Source organism: Plectropomus leopardus, chromosome 14, assembly GCF_026936395.1.
Source record: "Plectropomus leopardus strain MGB_pleo_1.0 chromosome 14, ASM2693639v1, whole genome shotgun sequence".
Taxonomy (NCBI): domain Eukaryota; kingdom Metazoa; phylum Chordata; class Actinopteri; order Perciformes; family Serranidae; genus Plectropomus; species Plectropomus leopardus.
This window is the reverse complement of record NC_142189.1, coordinates 18,377,513-18,403,347: the sequence shown is the minus strand read 5'-3', so window position 1 is coordinate 18,403,347 and position 25,835 is coordinate 18,377,513. Positions and strand designations below refer to the sequence as shown.

Below are 25,835 nucleotides of genomic sequence, written 5' to 3'. Positions count from 1 at the left end.
CTTTATCTCAGCTTCTGTAGAGACTGAATAATACCTAAAAATCTCTTAAGGGTCAGCTCCAAAGACTTGTTGTTAAGATTCTGAAAAGATGATTAAGATAAAAGTGCAGACTGACAGTCTAATGATTGTAATTTGTTATTTCATATAAACAGGAGGAATATAAATTAGTTTGTACTGTGACATTCTGAGAGGTCTATGTAAGCTGGAAAAAGCTCGCACAAACACAAGCAAATACAAATAAGGGAAAAAAGGGTTTACAATAGTTTCACTGACCACTGAGCTCTTTAAACATGTGAGACATCTTATTTTTTAAAATAATAAAACTGTACATCCACATGGAATTTGCTTTTGGACTGAATTTTGATTTAAAGCTGGAAGATATCATGATGAGTTTGATAAATTGAAGCGACCTACACTCACACTTGCACACACACTTGCACACACACACACACACACACACACACACACACACACACACACACACACACACACACACACACACACACACACACACACACACACAGAAGACACACGATTAGACAATTAATCTTAGTGATAGATAACAACTTTTCCCCTTGCGGTGTGTTTATGCGACAGATAATCTGTCTGGTTTGGCTGCTGCTGCAGTGAGAATGAGACTTCACTGAAGACAGTTTAAGACTGATGTGATGAAGCTGGCAGCGATCGCCGGGAGATCAGTTCAACCTGACTGCATGCATTGCTCCCACTCAGTGATTACGTTAGGAAGAAATACCATTGAAAGTTAAATCATAAGTCTTTCTTGGAAGCATATTTCCGTTAGATTTTTATCAGTGTTTTTGCCCTTTATGGAGTTACCTAGAGACTTTCTGGCCGGTCTCTTAATCCTGATCCGGTTTGTTCCATTTCCTAGTTGTCCTCTGGTGCTGGTGAGTGCGTGACAGACCGACTCTAGACACAAGAACACCCCCTCCCCTCTTTCTGCTCTCTTGTCCATCATCCCATTAGGCACTGGCAGGCCACCACCACAGCGTTTGTTTTTACAGATAATTGTTTCATCAGAGCTGCATTGCATTCTGGGTGCCTTTTTTGGCCACAAAGATTAGGGGGCCTCATTGTCAAAATACTTCCAGGATTGAAGTCAGCTAATACAGCCAAATACTGTGCAATTATCATGAGTAACACTTTCCATTAACGTTGAATCACCTAATTGTTCGCCATTTGCATTTAGTTGCATGCAGTTAAGTGTCGTGACTTGCAGGGAGGCTTATTATGTTGCTCAAAAAGATCAGAGGAGAGAGATTATTTATTTGAAATACTGTAAATGGGGGGGGGGGGGTAACTCCCAGCATAGCTCTGCATACAGTATCCATCATTCCACTTGGTTCTTTTTACTGGATTGTAGAGTGAAAAGGTAAGATGAGCAGTTGGTTATAGTGACGGACCGGTAAGGGTCTATGGGAGAAGAGTCTATACTCAACTTGATGTCAATGCCAGTTACCCCCAACCATTGTCTAATTCACAATAAAGATAAAGTGATTCACACTGGGAATTGTTTTTGTACTTTTAGTATACATAAGGCTCCAGAGTGCATAAAACAGCATCAAAATAGAGCTTGTTTATCCCCACACCACTGACTGGGGTCCTAGCTAAGCCCCTAAACTCTTAAAATCCTAGAAATGTCCTGAAATCCAAAAAAAAAAAAAAATCCTCAAACTCTAGAAATGTCCTTAAACCCTAGAAATGTCCTGAAGTCAGAGAAATGTTCTATAATCCTAGAAATGTAATGAAATGCTAGAAATGTTCTAAAATCCTAGAAATGCATTAAAATGCTAAAATGCTAAAAAGTCCTAGAAATGTAGTAAAATCCTAAAAATGTCCTAAAATCATACTAATGTCCTGAAATCTTAGAAATGTGCTAAAATCACAGAAACTGCCTAAAATCATAGAAACATCCTAAAACCCTAGAAATGTCCTAAAATCCAATACATTTCCTAAAATTCTTGAAATGTCCTAAAATCTAGAAACATTTCAAGATCCTAGAAATATCCTAAAGTCCTAAAAACATGTATGGGGTTGCGGCGACAGCGACCCTGGCCTTCTGTCATTTTGCAAAAGTGACCCCCAAGCTGAGCAAATTGAGTATCCCGTGTCTACGGAAATCCTGGCAGCTGTTCAAGTCCAAGGCCCAACGTAGAACGCATAACTCTTTAAACATCGCCTGGGACCCTGTGGAGAAGCCAAGCAGAAGAAAGACAGTAAGATAAAGCGACAGCAAAGATGTGGAGCAAGATTGGAAGTGAGAGAGTGAGGGGTTTTGCAGGGTGATGTAAGGAGAAGGGGAAGGGACGGGGGTGGTGGGTTCTCTTCAACTGGAGAGATATCCCTCCTCCCATCTGCCAGCGGACAGCCTGTCCTCCCCTGAGCTATCTGAAGAATCTGGTCAGTCAGTGCAACATGGCGCCTCCTCAATCCCTCCAGCTGGCTGTTTGGGCCCTGTTTGGGGTGGTCTCTTGACAACTGGGCCCATCACCTCCCAGCACCCCCACCAGGACACACCGATGCATGCAGCTTCAAGCTCAGCTGCTCAGTCTGCAGCAGGCTTCATACTCGCATTAACATGGGATTGTCATATTAACATTTACAGCATTGTATTTTAATGTTTATGTCTGCACAGATAATATATTATGGGGCTAATACAGTGCTGGAGGCAGTCATTATTCCTACATGGAGATTTTGGCTCTCGCAGCACATTTTTCATTTCGCTCCTCTCTGGAGACGTTGTCAGGCCAACTGCTGGATAAACTGCCCCGTGTGTGACTGATCACATGTGGTAGCTGTTTGGAGATTTCCAGAGTGTGATGCAAGGCCACTGCGCATAACTTTCCTTGGACAGTACAATGTCCCCAATAACATCTGGAGCTCATTGTGACCTCAAATCATCAGGCCTTTTCCTGTGATTCAGCTGGCACAGGAGGCCAGCAGGGAGAGTGTGTAGTGACCTGTTTCCTGTGGCTGGATTTGTGAATGAAGTGGGAGGGGATGGCGTCAGACCCTAAACACTGTAGCGAGACCATGAATGGATTTAAGTTGTGTGGAAGGAGGCTGATTGCATTTTAAAAACTTGATACTTTTCATTTGCATGAGCATGCACTCAAATCGTGGCTCTTGTGATTGAATTTCCGTTTGCATAACCCACCTTTGATATCATGCAGTACATACAGTATTGGGATTTTTTGTTTGATCACTGATTCCGTAATAAGTTGCAGCTTTTCCTTACTTTCCAGTAAGCACAATAGGGCCTCTCATACAGCTCTGTGCAAAAGTCTTAAGCCACTGTGAACTTTGTTATTGTAGCAAAGTTAAAATGATCATACATATGTATTTCTCGATCGTCTCTTTGCGAAAATACAACCAAAATATACAGAAATATGTATATAGTATTAAAACAAAATATTTCAGAACAGCTTCAACAGGCTAAAATTGCAAGTATTTAGTGTGACCCCCTTTTCCACTTAGCATGTCTTGAACTTTTGTGGGTAGACAATATGAGATTTATAATACTAATCTGGTGTATTTAAACCAGGTTGCATTCAAGACATGTCCAAAGCTCAATATTGATTATTTGAGTTACATTTTGTTATGATTATAGTACTGTTCCATGTTTCACACTAAATATTGACATCAGTCTGAAGGAGCAATTTTGTTCTGACTTCAAGTCAGAATCAAGTGTGCCAAACTGCAAACTGACTTGATGATTTAATGCATTGTACATGTTCTCTGTATTCATTGTAGACACTTACAAATATATATGTATATATATATATATATATATATAATCCTCATTACAACTTTGCTACCCTAAGACTTCTCCAAAGTACTGTAGATTTGGAGGCCTTTCAGTCATTTATTGATTATTTTGTTTGTCATTCTTTCAAAAATAACAATCATATGGCAGACCTGATGTCCTACTTTGCCCCTGTCTGCAGTCTAGTGAGCCAATGTTGTGTAAAGACAATAGTGGCAAGGGATAGCTTTAACAGGACAGACATATAAAGGGTGCCATTGTTCCCTAGAATTGCCTAAAAGTAGAGAGGAAATAGATTCAGGAAAAAAAAAGTCAAAAAGAAAACCCCGGCAGTGTGGGACCGTGTTCTGTTTGGATTGGGAGGTTCAGGAACCGGGAGGAATGTGGAGAGCCCAAGTGAGCAACAGAGAAATATTTCTTCCAGTGGAGGCTGTTTTTTAAAGGAATGGGTTATTATAGTTGGCCAGTTAAACCCCTTCAAATAGCCATGACATCATGGCTGGGCTTGGTGCTGCAGGGGACAAACAAAGGAGGGTTTGTACCCAGAGAACCCTAGAGAGCTGTGAGGGTTTCGGGGGGACTCGGAGGGAGGCAGAACGAGGGGGTTAGAAGTCACATCTGGCCTCTTTACCTGACCCAATCAAACCCTGAGAGGGAATCAAGTGTGCCAAACTGCATCTAGAAAAATCCGACTTGAGGCTGAACTCAAAATCAAAATGAGGTAGAAAAGGTACAGGACTGGCTGGTAGTTTTTTGCATTTATCATTGTTATTTAAACAGTTTACCTGTGTCTGTCTTTCCATTGGCTCATGGCTGATAAGTTTTGAGCATGCTAAGAGTGACATAGAGTACAATATCTAATGTGAAGTGATGGCTCAGTAGGACCGTATTAGGTCAGTTAACAGCAGCTTTTCGTCAGTAATCATCTGCTTAATGTCTCTTCCTGCACAAAGTGGCAGATACTGGCGAGGAACACGATCTGCCCCGTTAATTCATCAATGCTTAACTCGAAAAGTCGATTCGCATCACAAACCGTCGATTAGGTTTCACTCATTATATTTTCTCTAAGCCCCGTCTTAGCTCGGCTGCATGATGTCAGCCAATGACATAAACTCCACAGCTGTCTCCTGGAACTGAGCTTATGAAAACTGATCATATTACTTCCAAATGCTACAGAGTATGACCTGAGCATGTACCCCGCTCAGAGGAGCCTATCTATAAATGCGAAATCTACTCAAATAGAGCCAAGAACACTTTTCTGGGCCTGTCGGTGTTGGGTTGCTGCCATGAGAGCTGTGATGGTGACACAGTTAAAAATTAAGAATGGAATTCTTATGGAAAATGAATACAGGGTTTTAAAGTAGAAATATACCCACCATACTATAATGTTCACTGTCTTAAAGGAACACTTCACCCCCAAAATGATCATTTAGATGTCATCGTCATAGACTGTATAAAAAGATGGACGACGTTCTCCCTGCTTCCCCTGCTCTGCTTAAGTGAGGTTAAAATATCCAGGATACAGGCGCTGCCGTCTTGCGCTGGTGAAGTCATTGAGAGCCAGAGTCTGTGCAGTAGCAATATCCCAGGTACACCTGTCTGACTTATCATGAGCAGCTCCATTGAATGCGAGCGCATGGATTGGCACACACAGCTGTCAATCATAGAGGAAAATCCCCTTTTTGTAGAACTGAATAACTCTTTAAAACTTAACTTATCATAAAAACAATTACTTTAACAAACATCAGGGTGATGAAAACTACCTTTAGTGTCAGAAAGCATGTCCCATTTACTAACATGGTGGGACGGGCTTTATGACCTGTGCTGCAGTCAGACACCAGGGGGCGATCAAGATTGAAACGTTACACTTTGAGGAAACTTTCAAGTTGTCCATCTTTATGTACCGTCTATGGTCATCATGTTATGTTGAATTTGGAAAGAAAACTTTGTTTTTTTCTCACATGCCTCCATGATGAACAAAGAATCCAAAAACTGAGAAAATTCTTGATGAATTGAAGTCTTTGGGATCTGTGTTTAACAAAAGCAAAACCATATCAAAACATATGTTCACAAAAGCTCTGTTCTTATATAAACTCTTGACAATATCTGGAAAATCAGGCCTGGACATTGTCTGGAGTTTCCCTTTCGCACACAAAGCACACAACAGGAGATTGTCTGTTTTAGGCGCATTCTCACTTACTGGAAATACTCTGTTTGATTTGGGCGAGGGATGGCGCCTGGGTAGGGCATGCAGGTGGCAGGACATGACACCGATTACCCATAGCCAGATTGTAATTCGGTTATTAAGAACAGAGTGCCATTCTTTGATTTTGTCCGACAGTGTCAGCATTAGCCTTTACTGACAGAAGTTAACGTCGTCTCTCCAGTTAGACATTTTTGTAGCTGTTCAACGAATCATCCTCAGCTTCGAATGCTTGTTGTTTTCTGATTTTGCTCGAGCCTTATGTTAGAAACTTCATCAACACGCCCTCACGCCTGCTGTGAATTCTCCAGACATTGCTCTATTCACTCATGGGTGCAATCACATATTACACAAACTTTCTATGAGGGAGTTGGCAGGACAAAGACCTTCTAATGTCCAAATCAACTGATCGGACATTTGCATTCTCACTTAAAGCTCCTCTGGGTAATGTCTGGACAATTTCAGGGTTGCAATGCATGTGTGAACGGGGCTAAATTCTCACACAACTCATACGGTATAATCCAAGTCTCATTTATCCAGTTGAATGCTCACTACTTTCTAAACACATGCATTTTCACCAAAACCTTACTATTTAAAACACTTCAGAGCAAACAGTCCAGGCGTACTACTTGTCTGTGCATGAGACTGTTTATGTGGAAGTGTTTTAAACTGTTAGGATTTCAAGAAAATACATGTGTTTGGAAAGTACTGAGCAATCAACAGGATAAATGACTCTTGGATTATACTGCATGAGTTGTGTAAAAATGTGTAGACAGGTGCAGTGAAACCCTTGCTGTAATTAAATAAAAACTCCTTTGACTTCAGTTTATCAAGAATTTTTTCACCTTTTTTGGATTCTCCATTTACCGTGAAGGCATTTGAAATCTACGAAATCAACTAACACATTGTGGGTAACTGATATATAAATATTTTTCTGAGTAAAGCATTCCTTTAACATTTCAATAAAAACAGAAAAATGCATTTCTCGTGAAGCATGAGGTTGATAATAAATGCTTCAGATTAATGTCAGTGCATAACTGATACGCATAATTCTGTGCTGCAAGATTTCCTTTATCCTCACCGCAAAAGAACACCTGGCTGTTTCGTTAGGCAGTCATCTGTTGACTAACCGTTGTCCTGCTGTGTTAACAGATGACTCAGGTTCTGATAAAGCTGGGCTGCCGCCGGCTGATGGAGTGGAGTCTGAGCTGGGCACTGATGGCTTGTCAGAAAAACTTGGTAAGAGCTCTGTTGGCATGCCAGTAATGATGCAGTGGTAAATTAACCCGACCAAACCAGTACCTCTGCATGTTTTATACTATTTACAGGGTTCCCAGGGTCATGAAAAACCTTCAAAAATGTCTCAAATTTCACAATCACATGTTCCAGGCCTGGAAAAGTCATGGAATTAGTAAAATCATGATAGTTTTGCAGAAGTCATGGAATTTTATTGTGTATAATGAAATTGTTACAGTACTCTTCTAAGATAACCTTCCACGTATGTTTTGAATTTTTTTCAATAAATTTGTGGGAACCTTGTGTTTACTACAAATCACATCTAAATCTTCTGCAAACGCATGTGATTTTTTAATGTATTTTCCTCTATCAGTTCATGTAATTTATCCACTGACAAGTTAATAACAAGATGTGTTCTCCTGTCCCATGCAGTGCGTCCCCGCTTCACCCAGCCCGCTAAGATGAGAAAACGGGTCATAGCTCGCCCCGTTGGCAGCTCAGTGCGGCTCAAATGCACGGCCAGTGGAAATCCTCGACCAGACATTGTGTGGCTGAAGGACGACAGACCGCTGACGGAGCAGGAGGTCGGGGAGGGCCGCCAGAAGAAGTGGACTCTGAGTCTGAAGAACCTGACGCCGGAGCACAGCGGCAGATACACCTGCAGGGTCTCCAATCGGGCTGGGGAAATCAACGCCACGTATAAGGTTGAGGTCATACGTGAGTATCCCCAAGAGAGGCTGAACTGTACGCATACCGAACATATTCACCTGGAAATATTAATGCTAACACACGAGGCAGAGATGATTAATTTAAGTGATTACTCATGTTTGTGTGGATCGTTTTTGTGATCTTTATACATTGCTTCGGGAAATTAAAACAGCGTAATGCTTGTAATTGTGGGTCTGATTTTGCCCGAGGAAGAACTGTAAAATCTTCTCTCTGATCTACCTACTCCTGTCGTCTGATTGCGATCAGCAGGTCGTATTCATATCCTTGCTGCATGGATGAATGTGCTTGTGTAATCATGTATATGAGAAGCACATTGAGGAAGCAGGCTTGAGACTGAGGGCTTGTGCCCTGGTGTTTGCACAGGGGGGAGAGAGAGACTGTTCAACTCAAAGACCCTCCACCCAATCTGGAGCTGATTAAAGCCCAGCTGTCTGCCAGACCCGCCACCCCCCTCCTCCTCCTCCCTCCCATGAGAAATGTGTGCTGTACAACCAGGAGCAAAGAAAGAGAGGAAACTAATCACACATACTTCTTGTGTTACATGTGGTATTCCTCCCTCTCTGTCAATTATAAGTTCTAAGCCGGAGGCTAATAACGGTATGGACAACTAAGACCTCTTCTAGCCGCAGAAGGGCTGTCATGTCAAAAGAAGGTCTGTGTATGTGTCCTCACAGTGTTTCTGTGTGTGTCTGTGCAGAGAGGACAAACTCCAAGCCTATTTTGACTGGCACTCACCCGGTCAACACGACGGTGGACTATGGAGGCACCACGTCGTTCCAGTGCAAAGTGAGGAGTGACGTTAAGCCGGTCATTCAGTGGCTCAAACGCGTGGAGTCTAATGAGGAGAGCCGCTACAACTCCACCATCGAGGTGGGAGACCACCGGTTTGTGGTGCTGCCCACGGGGGAGGTGTGGTCACGACCCGACGGCTCCTACCTCAACAAGCTGCTCATTACCCGCGCCAAGGAGGAGGACGCTGGCATGTACATCTGCTTAGGCGCCAACACCATGGGCTACAGCTTCCGCAGCGCCTTCCTCACTGTGCTGCCAGGTGAGGCCTGGGGTATGTCTGTTTACAGCGTGGCACTTACAAAAAAGCTGCAGAGCAACAAATCAGCAGCTTGGACAAGGATCTGTGCTATCAGTTTGTGTATTTTATGTGGTTGTTTATTTTTAGGAATCTGCGTTAGTGCACGTAACACAAAAACATCAGAGGAATCTGTCAAAGTGAAATGAAAGCCAGACTGCGTACATACATACTAGCTTCAGAAAGTAATCATACTCCTTAACTTTTTGCAAACTTTACTGACAGATTTTAAAGAAATAAAAGTGCAATTTTTGCTCATCAGTCTACACTCAAAAACCCATTGTGAAAGTGAAAACATGCTCCTTTGGCAAATTGTGGTCAGAGGTTTGCTTTAATCATCCTTGAGATGTTTGTAAACCTTGATAAGAGTTCACCTGTGGCAGATCGAATTGATTGGACAGAGTTTAGAAAAGCACACCTGTGTATACAAGGTCTCACAATTCACTTTGCATGTCAGGACAGAAAAAACAAGCCATGAAGGCCAAGGAACTCTCTGTAGACGCAAGTTATTGAGTGTAGATTGATAGGAGCAAATGTTTTTTTTTCATCAATCATTTTCCCTAAAACACAATTTATTGACTTTTACATAAGTAAGCCCTCTCAATTCATCACTTATGATCCGCTAGAGGTGTCTAGCGGTGTATTTATCACCAGAGACTCTGCTGCCTGCCTGTATTTTCCTCTGATTTTGCTGTGTTCAGGGCGTTTCTGGTGCACAGCGCATGAGACTAAGGACTTAATAAAAACATAGCGACAGGTGCCAGACTGCAAGTGGCACAAATCCAAAAGGAAGATTAGAAAATCACAGACACAGCTGTGAAAAAATCACAAATGTAGCAAAAAAGAGGGAATTGGGAGTTAGCTTTCATTCTAAGTTTTGATGGTGATATTGTTTACAAACAGAAAGTGACAATTTCTGCATAGTATACCTTTAAAATTGCATCTGTAACACAGTAAAGTGCACAAAAAGTGAAGGGCTCTGAATACAGCCAATGTGCATGTTTGCAAAACATACTAATGAGGACAGATGACGGCAAATTAATATTAACGAGCACAAATATTTAGTTCTCACCTGTTTTCTATCAGTTTTTGATGCATTTTGGACTTGTGTTGTTCTCCATCAAATTCTTAAAAATCTGTCAAATTCAACAGGCAGCCAATATATTTAAGCTGTATTTTTTAGAGGGTTGCATTTTAGTCTTTAGCTTTAGTTTTTTGTGTACATGAACTGAAGGAGATCAATGAAGATGTAAGCACTTCAGAGCTGAAATGATTAGTCTTAATTGACAGATAAAAATAATTTTGTTTAGGGGCGATTATTTAAGTCAGTTTGAAAAAATGAGGAGGATGCTTACTGGATTTTTCCTCTTAAATGTCTGACTAAATCAATCATGTAATTTGACAAAAAAATAAGTAAAAGTCCACTGAGGAGCTCTTTGCAGAGCTATCAGTGAAATCTAAAAGGGTTTTCTCATTTCTTGACCCTGCCACCTGAGATGTGAGTGGAGGAGGGAAAGGAGAGACACGAGGAGACGGGGGTTGGGTTAGGGTTATGATACATCATCATTCATCATGGAGACATCATTTTAAAGCAGCGTCTAATAAATATGCGTGTGGCACAAATGCATCATCAGCTTTGGCTCATACCTCTTTTATATGTCACGGGTGCCAAAAAGACTTCTGCAAAGGATACACCTGTGCATCCTCACTCTTAGCTCCTCCTGAAGGCCTCCTCTCCCCTCGAGATGCATTTTAGGAATTGAAACATCCATTGAGATGGTGCACTCAGTACAATTTCTGGGTCACAGGCAGCGGGAGAGGCAAGAGGAGACGAGGAGGCACAAAAGAGACAAATGAGAGAACCCACCGTCTTCCTTAGTCCTCACATGACCTACGTCTTGAACAGGTGGTGATAACAGATGGTCCTATATGAGAAGGGGATGGAAACCTATCCCGCTCCAAAGATTGGAAGATTTTTGGACTGCGATTCAGTCATTTTATGTCTTTTATTGACTGAAAGCTGAACCAAATAAATAATCAGCAGACGAATTGATGGTGAAAATGATAATTAGTTTGAGGCTTTAAGCGCTTCACCTGTGCTATAAACAAACATCTTGGCAACATTTAAGAGTTTGAGACCTGTTTTGATTTTATTTTGGCTCTCTCCTCTTCTGCAGACACGAAGCCTCCCATCACGCCCATGTTCTCGCCAGCCTCCAGCTCCCTCCCCTGGCCTGTCATCATCGGCATCCCGGCTGGAATCGTGTTCATCTTTGGCACAGTGCTTCTGTGGTTCTGCCAGAGCAGGAAGCACTGTCCCCCTCCCAGCGCTCCAGCTGCGGCTGCGCAGGTACTACACACCTCCCACCGACTGCCATATCGAGAGCGGGACAGGGGCTGCATCGCTCCGTCCTCCAGCTCCTCTAGCCCGGAGAAAGACTGCATGAGCTCCATGAACTATGAGGAGTACCTGGCGCAGCAGCAGCTCCTCCTCACACAGGGAGGACCAACAATCCCCCCGAAAATCTACCCCAAAATCTACACTGACATTCACACACACACTCACTCCCACGTGGACGGGAAAGTACACCAGCATCAACACATTCATTTTCAGTGTTAGCCTTTAGTGCCAAATATAACCAGTATCTCAGAGGGACAACGAGCTGCGGACTGGACAGCAGCTCCTGGCATTAAAGACTCTTCTCCAAGACTGATGGGAGAGGGAGCACGTGGGGAAAAACAGTGGCCAGTTATTACATCCAAACTTCCGTATTTGGTGCTTTATTTTTTTTACCTGTCAGATTCTCACACCACTAAAATCCATTAATCCTTGTTGTGCACTTAAGAAGGACAAGGACTTTTTGCGTGTGAGTTGAATCGCAGCTATTCAGGCCAGCTGAATCCTCAGCAGCTGAGTTTTGCATTTTCCTACTTGAGCTGAAAATGGACGTTAGGTTTTCCCTTTCACGTATTCAGCTGTCGGAGCGCAGAGACTCCGTTCGTTCTGCCTGGTAATGAAGATGAAAAAGATTTACAAAAGGGGCTGGTTTTGTGCCCTACTCAGGTAGTCCTTTTGTTTGTTAAAGATGCATCATTTTTAAAATGCTGACCACTATCCTTTGTATTACCTTTCTCCATCCCTCACGGTTGCTCTCTGGTAAAAAAAAAAAAAAAAAAAAAAGTGATAGAGTAGAAGATTTTACAGCCTTTTTATGGCACGCAAACCTTGCCTGAGACTGCAAGGGATGGATGAATTGTGTTTCCATGTGAACTGAATTGGTCTTCATTATCATTTCGACTTTTCTCATCGTAGTTTCCCATCATCAGTCAGTAGCATGTTGAAATAAACCAGCAGAGGAACCACACTTTATGAAGCTGTAGTCATTTATAATCAAGTTGAGTCATGAATATTTAATTTATTTTGCTAAAAAAATGTATCAAAAGTTTATTTTTCAGAGTAAGGCGTTTTACATATCTATGTAATGTTATTAAAGTATACTGTTGTCGTTGTTGTTGTGTATAGTACATTTTGAGTACTGTGTCACCCAGTTTATACACATTTAGTTCATGCCAATATTTAGGTATTTCTGTATGTAATTGGTTGTATTTGACAATCTTGTATGATGTATTCTGTTCAAAGCTCAAAAACTAAATCATCTGAAGTTTGATGGTTTGGTAGTTTGATTAAATGACCTTAACCCTGCATCGTCACCAGTTTTCTTGTGCTGCGTTCAGCTGCCTTTCACAAGCTATTTAACCATTTGAAACCTGAAAAGACTGGTTTCTTTTCTTTCAAAAACACGGGGGATGAGCAGCTATTAGTAAAAGGTGACAAGAAAATGACCTGATAATTAATTGCTCTTTTTAAAAAGGGGAAACTTTAAAAAAGATTTGTGAAAGATGTCCATAAAACTGTATTTATAATCATTATAATGATATATTTTAAAGTATGTTACGGAAAAAAATGTATACATATACATTTTAAAATTTTTAGCACTATGAGACATTTTTATGTATTTATTTTCCTTTTGATTGATATTATTTTTATGTAACTTTCTTGTTCCTTTTTACATATTTCTTGATAATTTTTGGGCCCTGTCTTGTTAAGTTGTTCATTGCCTTATCCCCATGTTTTTGAAAGAAATTCAACACATTAGGTTTCAAAGAGTTAGAAGGATTTGTCAGGATTTGATGATTATTCTGCAAAGGATACAATCTGCTCTTTATAAAGGAATACTTTACTTACAAAATTATCATTTGTATGTTAATTGCTCACCCTGTTTTAAATGTCCAGTGTGTAGGATTTAGGATATGTTGGCAGAAATGGAAAATAATATTTGTAGAAGCCACTTTTGTTTATATCAGTATTTGATAACTGATCCCCAATATGTTTTTGATCTATGCCTCCGTTTATTTACAGGCTTAGGTGAGATTTTTTCCTTTTATTTTTGAAATTGCTCTTATTTTGAAGCCTTGACTCACCTGCGGATGTGGGATAATTAGGGCAGTAACCCAGGTGTCATCACTTAGTCAGCTCAGGAAAACACCAGCACACAGCCTTTCAACCACTTTTGTTTGTCTCAAGTTTTTGTTGTTGCTTGTAAGGATTTTTGGATTATCATCACTGGTTTCTTCAGACTGGACTGTGAAAATCAACCTGCTACAATCAACATTCAAACACGGTAAATAACACAACTCAGCACTGATTTGTTTATTGTTTAACGTGGAAAGTGAGTTGAAATCTCTACTAGGCGTCTATATGAAGAAACAAGAAGCCATTATAATATTCATAGTGACTGAATAATTTTTTTGTTTGTTTGTTTCGAATCACCTGAAAATAAGAATTGTACTTTTGTTACATTCCAATATTTATATCTACATCTGAAGCAGGTCCTCTTTCAAATCTGGAATCTGCCAGGCATTTTTCAAAAGTGGGCCTGAAGCAAAGCCAGTTAAGTATCCCTGTCTTAAATGCTCAGTACAGAGAAGTTTCTGTTGGTTGCAATCTTACCACTTGATGTCACTAAACCTTTAAGTTAAATTTATATTTTCTGTAGTGAATGAAGAATCCAAAAATGGACTGATTCTGTCAGATGTCCTTGTGTACAATTAGTGGGTAGTATAATTTATAACATAACATTTTATCCACTCTTCTCGTGTTTTTATGCAAAAATGTTAATATGTAAAGTAACTGGTAACCTAAACTGTCAGATAAAGTTAAAACGTATTCCCCTCTGAAATGTTATGGAGTAAAAGTATAATGTAACATTAAAAGTATAGACTCAAGTTAAGAAAGTTAAATTTAAGACTTTTTAATGCCTCTCAGAATAAAATTTAAGAGCAATTTTATACTAACAACAATTAAAGAGAAAAACATGAACCAAGGTAAATAAAGGGTTAGGGAAACTACAAGACAAAACATTTTTTTTTTAATTTTTGGTCAATTTAAAAGTTAGAATTTGGCAAATAATTAAATAAAATTAATATTACCAATTATTTTTGAGATGTTACACCGCAATGTCTCCAACAAAGATTCATAATATACTTTTTTCCAATGTCTTAGCATTTTAAGTCTCTTAAAAGATTGATTTAAGACAGTCTAATACCAATTAAGGCCTTATTGATAGATACATTAATCTAAAGCCTTTTGAAGAGCTTTTTAGGATCAGGGTGAACCCTGTACTTACATACAACCACTGAATGTGGCTTCTTCTTTTCCTTAAATTCATCAAGATTTTTCTTAGTTTTTAGATTCCTCTCTGAAGGATTACCAGAAAAAGTTTTCTTCTGGAATTCAGAGAAACACGGGGTGAGATTTAAAATGATAATTTTGTGGGTGAAGTATTCCCTTAACTAAGGTGTTTTGTGGCGGTTATCTGTGCTGGTACACGAGTGCTGGGTCCAGACAGGTCAGCTTTCTTCCTTTGAGCGAGCTGAAGTGTCTGCTGAGGGTGACGCGGAGGGCAGCCAGCAGAGGGACAGAAGTTACTGGGATGAATGACTGAATAGATACCGTACAGACACAAGAGCAGTCTCTCACACAGTCCTCTTTAGATGAGTGACGGCCCCTGCAAGACTACACCCGGTGACCAGCATCTTTTCCCATTTAAGTGACTAGACCCTCTCCGCCCCCCCACCCCGGTCCGCACTACCACCTCATTCAACTCCAATCTAGGTAGGATTTCCTTTCACCATTTAGGAAGTGCATTGTCCTGCCTCTGGGACTGATGTGACAGGACCCTGTGATTGCTCAGGAAAGAAAGGGAGCATTGTATCAGGTGGGCTCTTGTGTTGTTGTCCGGGGATGAGCTTTGGCTCCAGACAGACGAGAGGCGAGTACATTTATTAGCTTTGTGTGTTTAAAGTAGAAAATCTACACAGAAGAAAACTGTTTTTAGGCTTCAAAGAGCCACGTTGCTTCCATATCATTAAATAATAACTGTAATCCAAAACCCAGATGACAGGATGCAAAACATTAAATACGCAAACGCTGCCCTCTAGTGGTTTCTAATCAAGCACCTATTAAAAAGACGAGACGATTAATCGTAAAGTCACTAAAACTCGTAAATCAGCTTTATTAACTCTTTTTACAGTATCATAAGAACATATACAAAGACAAACAACATACTACACAAGAAAATGATTTGGACACCGACAACGAAAATCTGAAAAATATTTACAGGATTTACAAATGAGCTCAACCCTTCTGGACTTTGGTGATCAGCTCATCACACAGTTTGGTGAGCTCCTCAACCTCCTTCTCCTGTGTAATAAAAACAAAAGGCAAATAAATTAGAAATAAAATGACAATAATATTTCTATCTTATCTTCAAGACGTCTGCAAATACACACAGTTTGTTACACACCTTCTGGTCCAGACTTTTCTCCAGTGACTGCACCTTCAGCTGCTCCCGCCGCAGCTGGGCTTGAAGTGCAGATATTTCAGCTTTGCTCTTGGACCGCACATCTGCGATCTCTGAATTCGCACTGCAAGAAAAACAATAGATATCAGTCAGACACTGCAACATTTGCAATTTATAACATCAACACAGCAGAGTCGGGTTTCTTACTGGCTGATTTTCTCCTCGGCGTGGGCTTTAAGGGTCTGGTAGCGCTGCTCCTCTTTTTTGATCCTCACCAGATAATCCTGAGCACACGCTTTCAGAGTCTCCTCATTCTGAGGAAACGGCACAGACAACAATTAATTAACCAAAATCTGCCGCGCTTTCTTAAAACCTAAAAATATGTTTCTTTTTTTGTGGTTAATAAACGGGCCCTCATCTTTTCAAACCTTTTTGTAGCCCTCGACAACGTCCTTGTACTTCTCCAGTCTCTTGAAAAGGTCGGAGAAAGATCTCTCCATTGTGTTCAGGTCACTGGACACTTGCTCCTTTTCCAGCAGAGCCTCGGTGAGCTTCGCCTGGGCCACCTCCCTCTCCTTCTCTTGATCAGCTAAATAATACAACAAAACAAAATATGCCACTACATTAAAATCCTTAAAAAAAAAAAGATTTTCATGAAAAACAATGTATCACTTCTTAAGTAATCCCTCTGAATCACCATGTAAACTCACTGGAAGTGTGCGGCGGTGAATTTGTCTGAGAGGCTCTGTGCTCTGCCTGTATTTTATTTACTTAATCAACAAAGAATGTACAAATGTGATCATATAAATGCCCATTGAGCCCTCGCCTCTCTCCCAAATTCCTTTCACTCCTCCACATCCATACCACCCACACCTTCAGGTCCAAGCCCTCATTTTTTTAGCATGAGTGCCTGATAAAAAAACAATTTTAAAAATGACAAAGCAAGGGAGTAAGCAAAAACTGCACAGAATATTTAAAACATAAAAAATACAAATGCATTAGTTAATAATAACAATACTACCTTAAAATATTTCCTGCTAAATTATACAATTTAGGTTATTTGCTTGACACTTTGGGTAATTTAGATAATATATAACTTGAGGGACAAACTTGGAGAGTTTAAAAAGATCTGGTGTGATTTTCTAATGTATTTGGAGACAGAGCCCACATCTTAATTCTGCTCGCCACCTAAATTGTATAACCCTGTCTTAATATTTTCCTCTCATTTTGCTGCATTTCTTGGCACAGCACGCAGGTGAGGTCAGGGCTTTCTGAAAAAGTTGAGATCAGGTGCGAGACCGTACGCAGCACATATCAAAGATGAAGCTGCGGAAACTGTGGACACACTGTTGACAAAATACCAATATAGCAAAGTATATCTGCGAATCTCTGCCGATATTGTTTGCAAACCATTCCTGCACCGTATACCTTTAAGACTGTGATGTGTACATAATTAATATCAACTTACCCATCATTTTTGCAATCATGAGCTCAAATTCTGCAGTTATCTTCCTGTGTAGAAAAACAAAAAGGTTGTCAAATGCCTGGAATCATTGATATTACTGAACCGAAATGACAAAAACAAGATGAAACCAAGCACAGCTTACCTCATCTCCTGACCATCATCCAGGACCTTCTTATACTTTGCGCTCCACTGCTCCTCTTTTTCCATTCCCTGTTTGAGAAAATAAGCAGTTTGATGTATTCATTAATGGAAGGACCTTTTTCAATCTGTTTTAAATCAGGGGGGAACTTTTTATTTTATTTTAATGAATTTAAAGTTGTGCATGTGTTTGATTGATTTGCAGCACCAAATTTATAATCACAAATTTGGTTTGAGGATGGACTTTGAGTGGTAAACAAATGGGTCTATCTGTGACATTTCTGATGTGACTGCTTAACTGAATACTGTGCCTAATGTGGTCCAAAATATGTTTGAAAAATATTTTGCCTCTTTTCAATGGCGCACTGATCTTAGCAAATGAGGCAAGAAAGTCAGCAGGCACTGACAGGCCTGTCGGGGGAAAAAAAACCAAAAAATCTTTGAAATTTGCCTGTTAAACACATTTCTTTGATATGACATTCTTGTGTTAAATCCAGAATGCACCGTCATAGCTGCGGTTAAATCAGATTAGTCCTTCAGGGATTGTTTGGAGTAACACAGAAACCACGCTATCAACAAGGTCTACCGTGGACGTTTGACTCAAACAAATTCACTTCAAAAGGAAAACTTTTTCGACTGCTGTTATTTTGTCAAATCATGAAACACTGAGCGGGACGTACTTCGGCCCGGACCCTGGCAATGGCTGCGTCCATGTCTTTCTGACTGTACTTCAGCACTTCAATGATGGCATCCTCTGTGTTTGCTGGCTGGGGGAAAGGCGGGACGAGGTCCGTGAGGATTGAAGGAGCCTGGATGACAGTTCAGTGTAAATAAATGAAGTTAGGAGAAGTGCTGGATGTCGTTTCCAAAACATCCACTTTGTTTTAATAAAGGTTGCCAGGCGAAGTCGATGGAGACATTTCCAGAGTGACTTACTGGTGCTGTTGCATCATCAAACAGTTTGAAATCATCCTTCTGTGGTGCATTTGTAGTCTTTCCTGCCATCTGTGGAGTTTCGAGCCTGAGTTAGGGAGAAGAGAAACGCTCTTGTGAAGTGGTCAGAGTGGTTACGTTTCAGACAGCTCTCATTCGGTTGAACAGGATGTCCGAACAGCGGAACAAATTCAGCTCTAACGTCCAGTGACAGCAGCAATCACAGAGTGAGTGGAAACAGAAGTACGTCATACCGTGAAACAAAGTCAGCGGGGCGAGGGCCGTGGGGCTGAGCGGCCGGGCCCGCAGACTTCTTGGGGCTCTCTCTCAGGAGGGGGTCAAATTTAAGGTACAAGGATTGTTTCCTCAGTGCAGACTCCTTGAACTGTTGACAAAAAAAAACAACCTTTAAATATGTTTAACTGACGAGAATTTAGTAATTTCACGTACTTGAAGTGGGTACTTACACTGCTGGACCCAAACTGTTCAAGGTAGTCGATTTGTCCGTCAAAGTCATTGGCCATGACTGGAATAAAGTCGTTAATGTCATTAAAATTAATGTAAATTCACACAGAATACCTTTCTGCTATTCAAAACCAATGGTTTGTTTCAATAGGTGTATTTAACTTCTATGTTACATCCAAAGTTTACTTACAAATGGTTCCAGGAACAAACTCGTCATTAAATTCGGACATGGCCGCCTGCGTCTTCTGCTCAGGGAGACTCTCCACAGGTCGTCCAGCCTCAAGCTGAAATCCTTTGTCCCGGTCAGAGGCAGCCTCGTCTTCGGCTTTCTGTCACAATAACAAAACACTTTTAATGTGAAAAGCACTCAACCAAGGGAAAGTTAAAGGTCCGGTGTGTAAACTTTAGGGGGATATATTTACAGAAATGGGATTTAATATAATATATATGTCTTCTTTCGTGTAATATCACCCAAAAATGAATAAGAAGTGCTGTATCTTTGTTGCCTCAGAGTGAGCCGTTTATTAAGGAATGGCTCCTAGTACATGGAGTCTCAGCCAGGCTCAACTAACTCGTTTTTATTGTCTTATGTTATTCTTTTCACTGTGAGCTGCTTGGCCCCTTAATTTGCTTTGGGATTTATAAAGTTAATCTAATATTATCTAATCTAAGACACTGGTTTTAGATTGGGTCATTTGCATCTTCACTTTGGCCACTATAGTAAACAGACCTTCACCACAAGAGTCAGAAAAAGTTATTTTTTTTATACATGAAACTGCTTTACTCAGTGTTTTTACTGGTTTACCAGCAGGTTCGATTGTTTTGGAGGGGAAGAGTCATTAAAAGGATAATTCGGCTCCTGATGAAAACGTCCTGAACGTCTGGACCTTAAGTCATCAGAGAAAAAAAGGTGAGGACACATTAGCAGGTACTGGGGCTGGCGGCCTGCGCCAGACGAGGCAAACAACATCGAAGATGCACTGATTTGTAAAGAGAAACTGCTTTATTCAGTGTTGTAGTGTTTAAACACCTGATCTGTTTGTTTTGAAAAGGAGCAGACCTAACTGATAATTTAGATCATAAATAAGACGAGCACACGGGTAATCACAAACCATCTTGCTGGGATTGCAACCCGTCTGCGATGCGCCAAACCGCATCCGGGAAACACTGATTTGTGACATGAAACTGCTGTTTTCAGTGTTTTTAGCGGTTTTAATCACCTAGTCTGTTTGTTTTGGAGAGCTCTGCTGACAATGTGACTCCCAGTAAAAACCTCCTGAACAATGCACACTGGAGGAATTCAGACTGAGAGAAGTTCCAAATGATAAAAATCTGCAATCCTGACCTTTAAAAGCAACTAAATCCCCATAGATCTCACACACCGCTCCTTTAAATGGAAAAATGTATTAGGATTGTATCAAAGTGCAGCACTTACTGCTTCAGGTTTGGGTTCTGCAGCTGGGACACACTCTCCTGCACTAGAGGGCAAAAGCATATAAACTTACTGTGAAATTTAGTATTGCTGGCAAATAAATGCTTAATACACAGATAAAAAAGTAATCATACCATGCTGATGATGCAGCTTCCTCCTCCTCAGGCTCGTCCGGTTGCTCTGGAATTGAAGTTTCCGTCAGCACGGTGCCTGATTTCTTGCTGCACTGTGGTGAGTTGGCCATGCTTGCTTTGGAGCCAAAGGGATTGAAGTTTGGGTCGTCAAATTTGTCGACGTCAAACGAGTAAGACCCTTTGGGAACTGGAACATCTGCGACGTCTGCAGCATCAGGCTCCACGGGTGTCGCTTTTGGTGGTTTGACGTCACTCGGCTGCTTCTCTGCTTTAGGTTTTAGACCAGAGGGCCTTTTGCCAAATTTCTTGGGTGGCGGTTTGCGTTTGACCTCACTGCCATCATCAAAGTTGAACTCAAGTTTGACCGGTCCGTCCTTGACCGGGGCGTCAGCGGGCTGGGATGTGGATTCAGCAGCTGAAGTTTCGACAGTATTAGCTATTATCGGGGCCACTGCAGCTACAGGTTTCATCTCAGGTGCCGCCTCAGATATGTCAACATTTGTGGGTTTATTTTCCTCTACCTGCATCTCCTCCACAGGCGGTTTAACATCTGGCACCTTTCTTCCAACAACAGGGGAATTCTGGATTTTAGATCCCCCAGTTTGGAAAGGATTGATTGCATCGAGGTCGTCAAAATCCAAAGTGTAGGCACCTTTTGCTGGCAGTGGAGCATCCTCCACTAAACCGCCTGACACTTTGTCTTGATCAACATTTGGAGACATTTTAGCGGGCTGTTTTTCATCAGGGGTGGCGGTGCATGAGTCGAGCTCCTCAACCTCTGCGACCTTCACCACGGTGACCACACTGCTCTCTGTGGAGCTGATGTTGGTGGAGATGTCGGCCAGCGAGTTCTCCACAGATGGGATGAATGGAAGCGTCTCGTCCAGCGCAGATTCGATTTTGGCGGGCTCGTCTGAGATATTCTCTGGTTGTGTTTGCTGAGACCCTGATGGGGGAGTTTCAACAGCAGGCCTCACAGGAGAGAGGACCATCTTAACAGACCCCTGAAATGGATTTATGGCGTCAAGGTTGTCAAAATCCAACTGATAGCCTCCTTTGCTTTGAATCGGCATGTCGTCATCAGGATAAGAGGACACATCTGTGGAAAATTCAAGAAGATCATCAGCAATTTTTCGGCATTTGGTGGAGACTGAAGGAAAAACCTGTCATCATGGATGAGTTACCTTGTTTGGGCTCATCAGGCTGCCCGGAGGCATCTTGTGGTAAAGTACTATAAAACAAAACAGATTTGTTTACTGACACGGATCAGTCATTTAATTGTAGGCATGTTACTGTAAGAGAAACGTTACTTACATTGTTTTATCCAAATTTAAGGACTCCATTGCTTTTGTACACTCTTCTACACAGGCCATCTTGACAGTTTTAGTGGGAGATACAATTCTTTTAGTCACAGGGTCTCTTCGTGGAGTCTGAAAACAAACCTGCACAAGAGTAATGTGATGAGTATTAGAAATGTCACCTGGATACAAATTAAATACAGAAATAACAGTAAGCCCTTTAACCAAATTTATAATTCACAAAAGTTAGAATACTTTGCAAATGTGTGCTAGAAACATTTTGTAAACAGTCTTTTTTTTTAAAAAAAAGTTTTGTCCACCAACAGAGGTGCTTCTTTGTTTTTTTGTTTGTTTGTTTGATTACAGTCTACTTAAAGTTGTATTCAGCTTTGTTGCAAATTCATTACAGAGGGTCAAACTTCACCACCCAAGGAACCAGATGAATCCATGAGCTCATCCTTTAGTTGCTATAGCAGATACATTTGTGATTTGGTCTGGCAATGTAAGCTAAAAACTTCATATAGTTAAAGCATATATATATATATATATATATATATATATATATATATATATATATATATATATATATATATATATATATATATATATATATTTTTTTTTTTTTTTAATGGTGGCCAGTGTTAACAGGGGCAACAAAACTAATAAAAAGGGAAACGCCAAATTACCTGTCTGCCATTTTAGTTTAACAACATCTAATAGATGTAGTGAGGGCTTAGCTTGTGGGGGGATCAAGATAAGAAGAAGGATGCAAAAAAAAAAAACGAGTTCTGTACCTTCGTCCCCTTTGGCACAGTCTTGCTGGGCAGGTTCTCCGTCTGTCGCAGGATGGAAGGCCTCCCAGTTGGCTGATCCAGAGCGAAAATGTCATTAATTAAACTGTTCTGCTTTCCTCCAGGGCAGACCCCACGATTCTCATCATTCACTTCAACCGAACTCATCCTGTAAAAGCAGAGAGACAAACTGTAAGTTATGGGGCTGGAACGATCTGACGACACGGGGGAGGTGTCATCCTGAAAGCTGCACCCAGCTGATAAGACACTTTTAGTGTGGTGAGCTGATGTGAGAAAAGAGGATCTGCACAGAGAAAGATGAAAAAGTTAACAGCAGAATCAAACCAGATGTGACTCCACCAGTTTATTTACATTGGTGAGTGCTGTTTGGCACATGCCTATGATTTTTATTGGTATAATACAGTCCTTCCTCAAAAGGTAGAGAAGCAAAACGAAGGAAAAAAAACAACCAGAATTTTGATCCCTGGAGATTGAGAAAAATAAATGAATAAATACAAAGATGTTAGAGTTAAGATATAGAGTGTGCAGAGTTGATCTGTTGGGCGTTATCAGCATATTGCCGATGTGTTAGTATCAGACAAGTGTACGTGCTGGCTAATAAGTAACATAAAAATGGAAAACAGTTATCCAAAAATGTTTGAGGAAAAAACTGTGTTGTCGTTACATAGTTTGTCCACCAGAGAGCGCCAACAGGTTCATTTTTCAACTGTAAACAGTCCACTTCAGAACATCAAATTTATGATCTAACAATACAAATTTACCTATTAAAAAAAAACCTCAATATATCTGATACATCATCATCAATGTATCTTATGTATCAACTTTTTAGATGTATTTTTTAGGCTATTGAGCCCAAAAGTGTGAACTCTGGCTAAAATTAAAGTTGTTTAAAAGATAAATTGCAAAGGTGAATCACTTGAAGCACCTGATCTGTCAGCCCTGATGAGATTATAGATTTCTTGAATTGTCCTAGCAGGTTAAACACGGGTGTAAATACTCACATTAACAATGACCGATGCAATGCAAGGGCCTTGGAAGTTGCTAATGTCAATTTTATGCAGCCATTGTTTATGTTAATGACTTATGGTTTTCATGACATAACAAAATGTCTATTAAAGCATTGGTGGCGAAATGCTATCAGTGACACACACTGAGTGAATTTGAACTGGCAAGTGACAACAATTTCCAGTTTTTATTTGCTTCCATTATTGTTGGTATTTTTTCAATGTGGATAATTGTGTGGTGAATTTGAGCAGCAGGCACTCTTTAACAAACTGTAAAATGTAGCTCCTATTTGATATAGTACAAATATTTACATTATTCTGACAATATGCTTAGTTATTCATGTCTCCACACAAATGGCCTAATTCACTGCCCCTGCTGGCCATCAACTGGTTAAATCCAAAGATTCACATGCCCATGCAAGGTTTGAGGGCAGTCATCGTTGGTGAGTCACATCTTTGTCTCATGATGTCTTGGGGGCAATTTTACTAACGTTTTCATCCATCCGTTACTTCAGGCTAGCCAACGTTACTCTCAACACTGCAGTACTCAGAGGATAAAACATAAACGTGTTTTCATTACGCGACTCACAGCTAACCTGTCATCATTTCCAGCGAGACTGGAAATAGATAACGGCTTGGTTGAATTTGCTAACGTTAACTCGACATTTGTCATAAAAGCCATCGACACCTAAGATAGTCCAAAGGCACTTTTAACGTGGTTAATGTTGACAACAAAAAAATTTGCTTGCTAAGCTAACTGCTAGGAAAACGTTAGTTTAGAACAAACGTTAGAGCCCACAGTTAACGGAAAACGGAGGAAAAGACAAACTTGCGATCACATTTTATGAAGAAACGTAAGGTATACGCTAATATAATATCTGCCACCTACCTCAAAAATATAGGTACAATTGACCGGAGTTATCACGTCTTTCGTCCAAGTGTTCAGCAGCACTGTGACCAGAAATGACTTCTTTTGAAAACCCCTCTGCTCCTGCGGTCACAACCGTTTGGAATTTAAAGTCTTGAAACGGACCAATACGATCGCCAGAAACATTCAAAGGAAACGCGCTTCCTGGTTCAGCAGCCAATCACGGTACAGAACGGATATGATCCAACCGGCGGCTGGGCGGGACTCCCGAGCACCATGAGCAAGCTCCGGTGATACTCAAATTACGGCCCGCGGGCCAAATGTGGCCCTGTATAGGATACATGGTACCTAGAAATGTCCTAAAATCCAAGAAACGTGCTAAAATACTGGAAATGTTCTGAAATCCTAGAAATGGCTTTACATCCTAGAAATGTCATATGATCCTAGAAAAGTCCTAAAATCTCAGAAATATCCTAAAATCACGGGAACATCATAAAATCACGTCATAAAAATCCGTAAATATTTTGCAATCCCAGAAATGTCCAATAATCATATCCTAAAATCCGAGAAATGTTCTGAAATCCTAGAAATGGCTTTACATCCTAGAAATGTCATATGATCCAACAAACATCCTAAAATCCCAGAAATATCCTAAAATCACGGAAACGTAATAAAACTCCTTGATATATTCTGCAATCCTAGAATTGTCCTATATCCTAAAATCCGAGAAATGTCCTGAAATAGAAACATCCCAAAAACCTAGAAATGTCCTAAAATCCGAGAAACATGCTAAAATACTGGAAATGTTCTGAAATCCTAGAAATGGCTTTACATCCTAGAAATGTCATATGATCCAAGAAAAGTCCTAAAATCTCAGAAATATCCTAAAAGCACAGGAACATCATAAAATCACGTCATAAAAATTCTTTCCCAGAAATGTCCAATAAGCATATCCTAAAATCCGAGAAATGTTCTGAAATCCTAGAAATGGCTTTACATCCTAGAAATGTCATATGATCCTATAAACGTCCTAAAATCCCAGAAATATCCTAAAATCACGGAAACGTAATAAAACACCTTGATATATTCCGCAATCCTAGAATTGTCCTATATCCTAAAATCCGAGAAATGTCCTAAAATAGAAACACCCCCAAAACCTAGATGTCCCAAATCAAAGAACCGTGCTAAAATCCTTGCAACGTCTGACAATCTTCAAATCATATGATCCTAGAAATGTCCTAAATCCCAGCTACATCCTAAAATCACGGAAACGACCAAAAATTCCTGAAATGTTTTTGAAATCCTATGAACATCCTAAAATCCTTTAAACGCCGTATAATCCTAGAAACTTCATAAAAACCCAGAAATGTACTAAAATACT

General features: G+C 40.5%; 2 protein-coding genes and 1 long non-coding RNA gene across 4 annotated transcripts in view; 2 read left to right on the top strand and 1 right to left on the bottom strand.

Moving 5' to 3' along the window:
* Positions 1–12,745, top strand: part of LOC121953599 (fibroblast growth factor receptor-like 1) — a 41,694-nt gene extending 28,949 nt beyond the window's left edge. Inside the window, exons 4-7 of one of the 2 annotated variants that reach the window (XM_042500765.2) lie at positions 7,143–7,229; positions 7,659–7,943; positions 8,653–9,018; positions 11,220–12,745. In XM_042500765.2, coding sequence (XP_042356699.2) covers positions 7,143–7,229; positions 7,659–7,943; positions 8,653–9,018; positions 11,220–11,662 — 1,181 coding nt within the window. In that variant the 3' untranslated portion in view covers positions 11,663–12,745. The remainder of the gene's footprint in view (positions 1–7,142; positions 7,230–7,658; positions 7,944–8,652; positions 9,019–11,219) is intronic. The other variant, XM_042500766.2, reaches the window with a different exon arrangement.
* A 2,847-nt stretch (positions 12,746–15,592) lies between these two features.
* Positions 15,593–24,629, bottom strand: tacc3 (transforming, acidic coiled-coil containing protein 3). The gene is made up of 17 exons (XM_042500675.2): positions 24,476–24,629; positions 22,565–22,730; positions 21,787–21,914; positions 21,657–21,703; positions 20,473–21,571; positions 20,342–20,384; positions 19,097–19,235; positions 18,909–18,967; positions 18,696–18,826; positions 18,445–18,529; positions 18,189–18,317; positions 17,513–17,580; positions 17,374–17,417; positions 16,334–16,494; positions 16,113–16,219; positions 15,909–16,029; positions 15,593–15,805 (listed from the first exon to the last, which is right to left on the bottom strand). Exons 2-17 carry the CDS (start codon positions 22,727–22,729, stop codon positions 15,740–15,742), a joined length of 2,592 nt encoding a protein of 863 aa, XP_042356609.2. The 5' UTR covers position 22,730; positions 24,476–24,629; the 3' UTR covers positions 15,593–15,739.
* On the top strand, positions 20,502–23,094 carry LOC148187457 (uncharacterized). Its single transcript, XR_015778596.1, has 2 exons — positions 20,502–20,569; positions 22,687–23,094. It is a non-coding gene; the product is annotated as an uncharacterized LOC148187457 (long non-coding RNA).
* Positions 24,630–25,835: the final 1,206 nt, after the last annotated feature.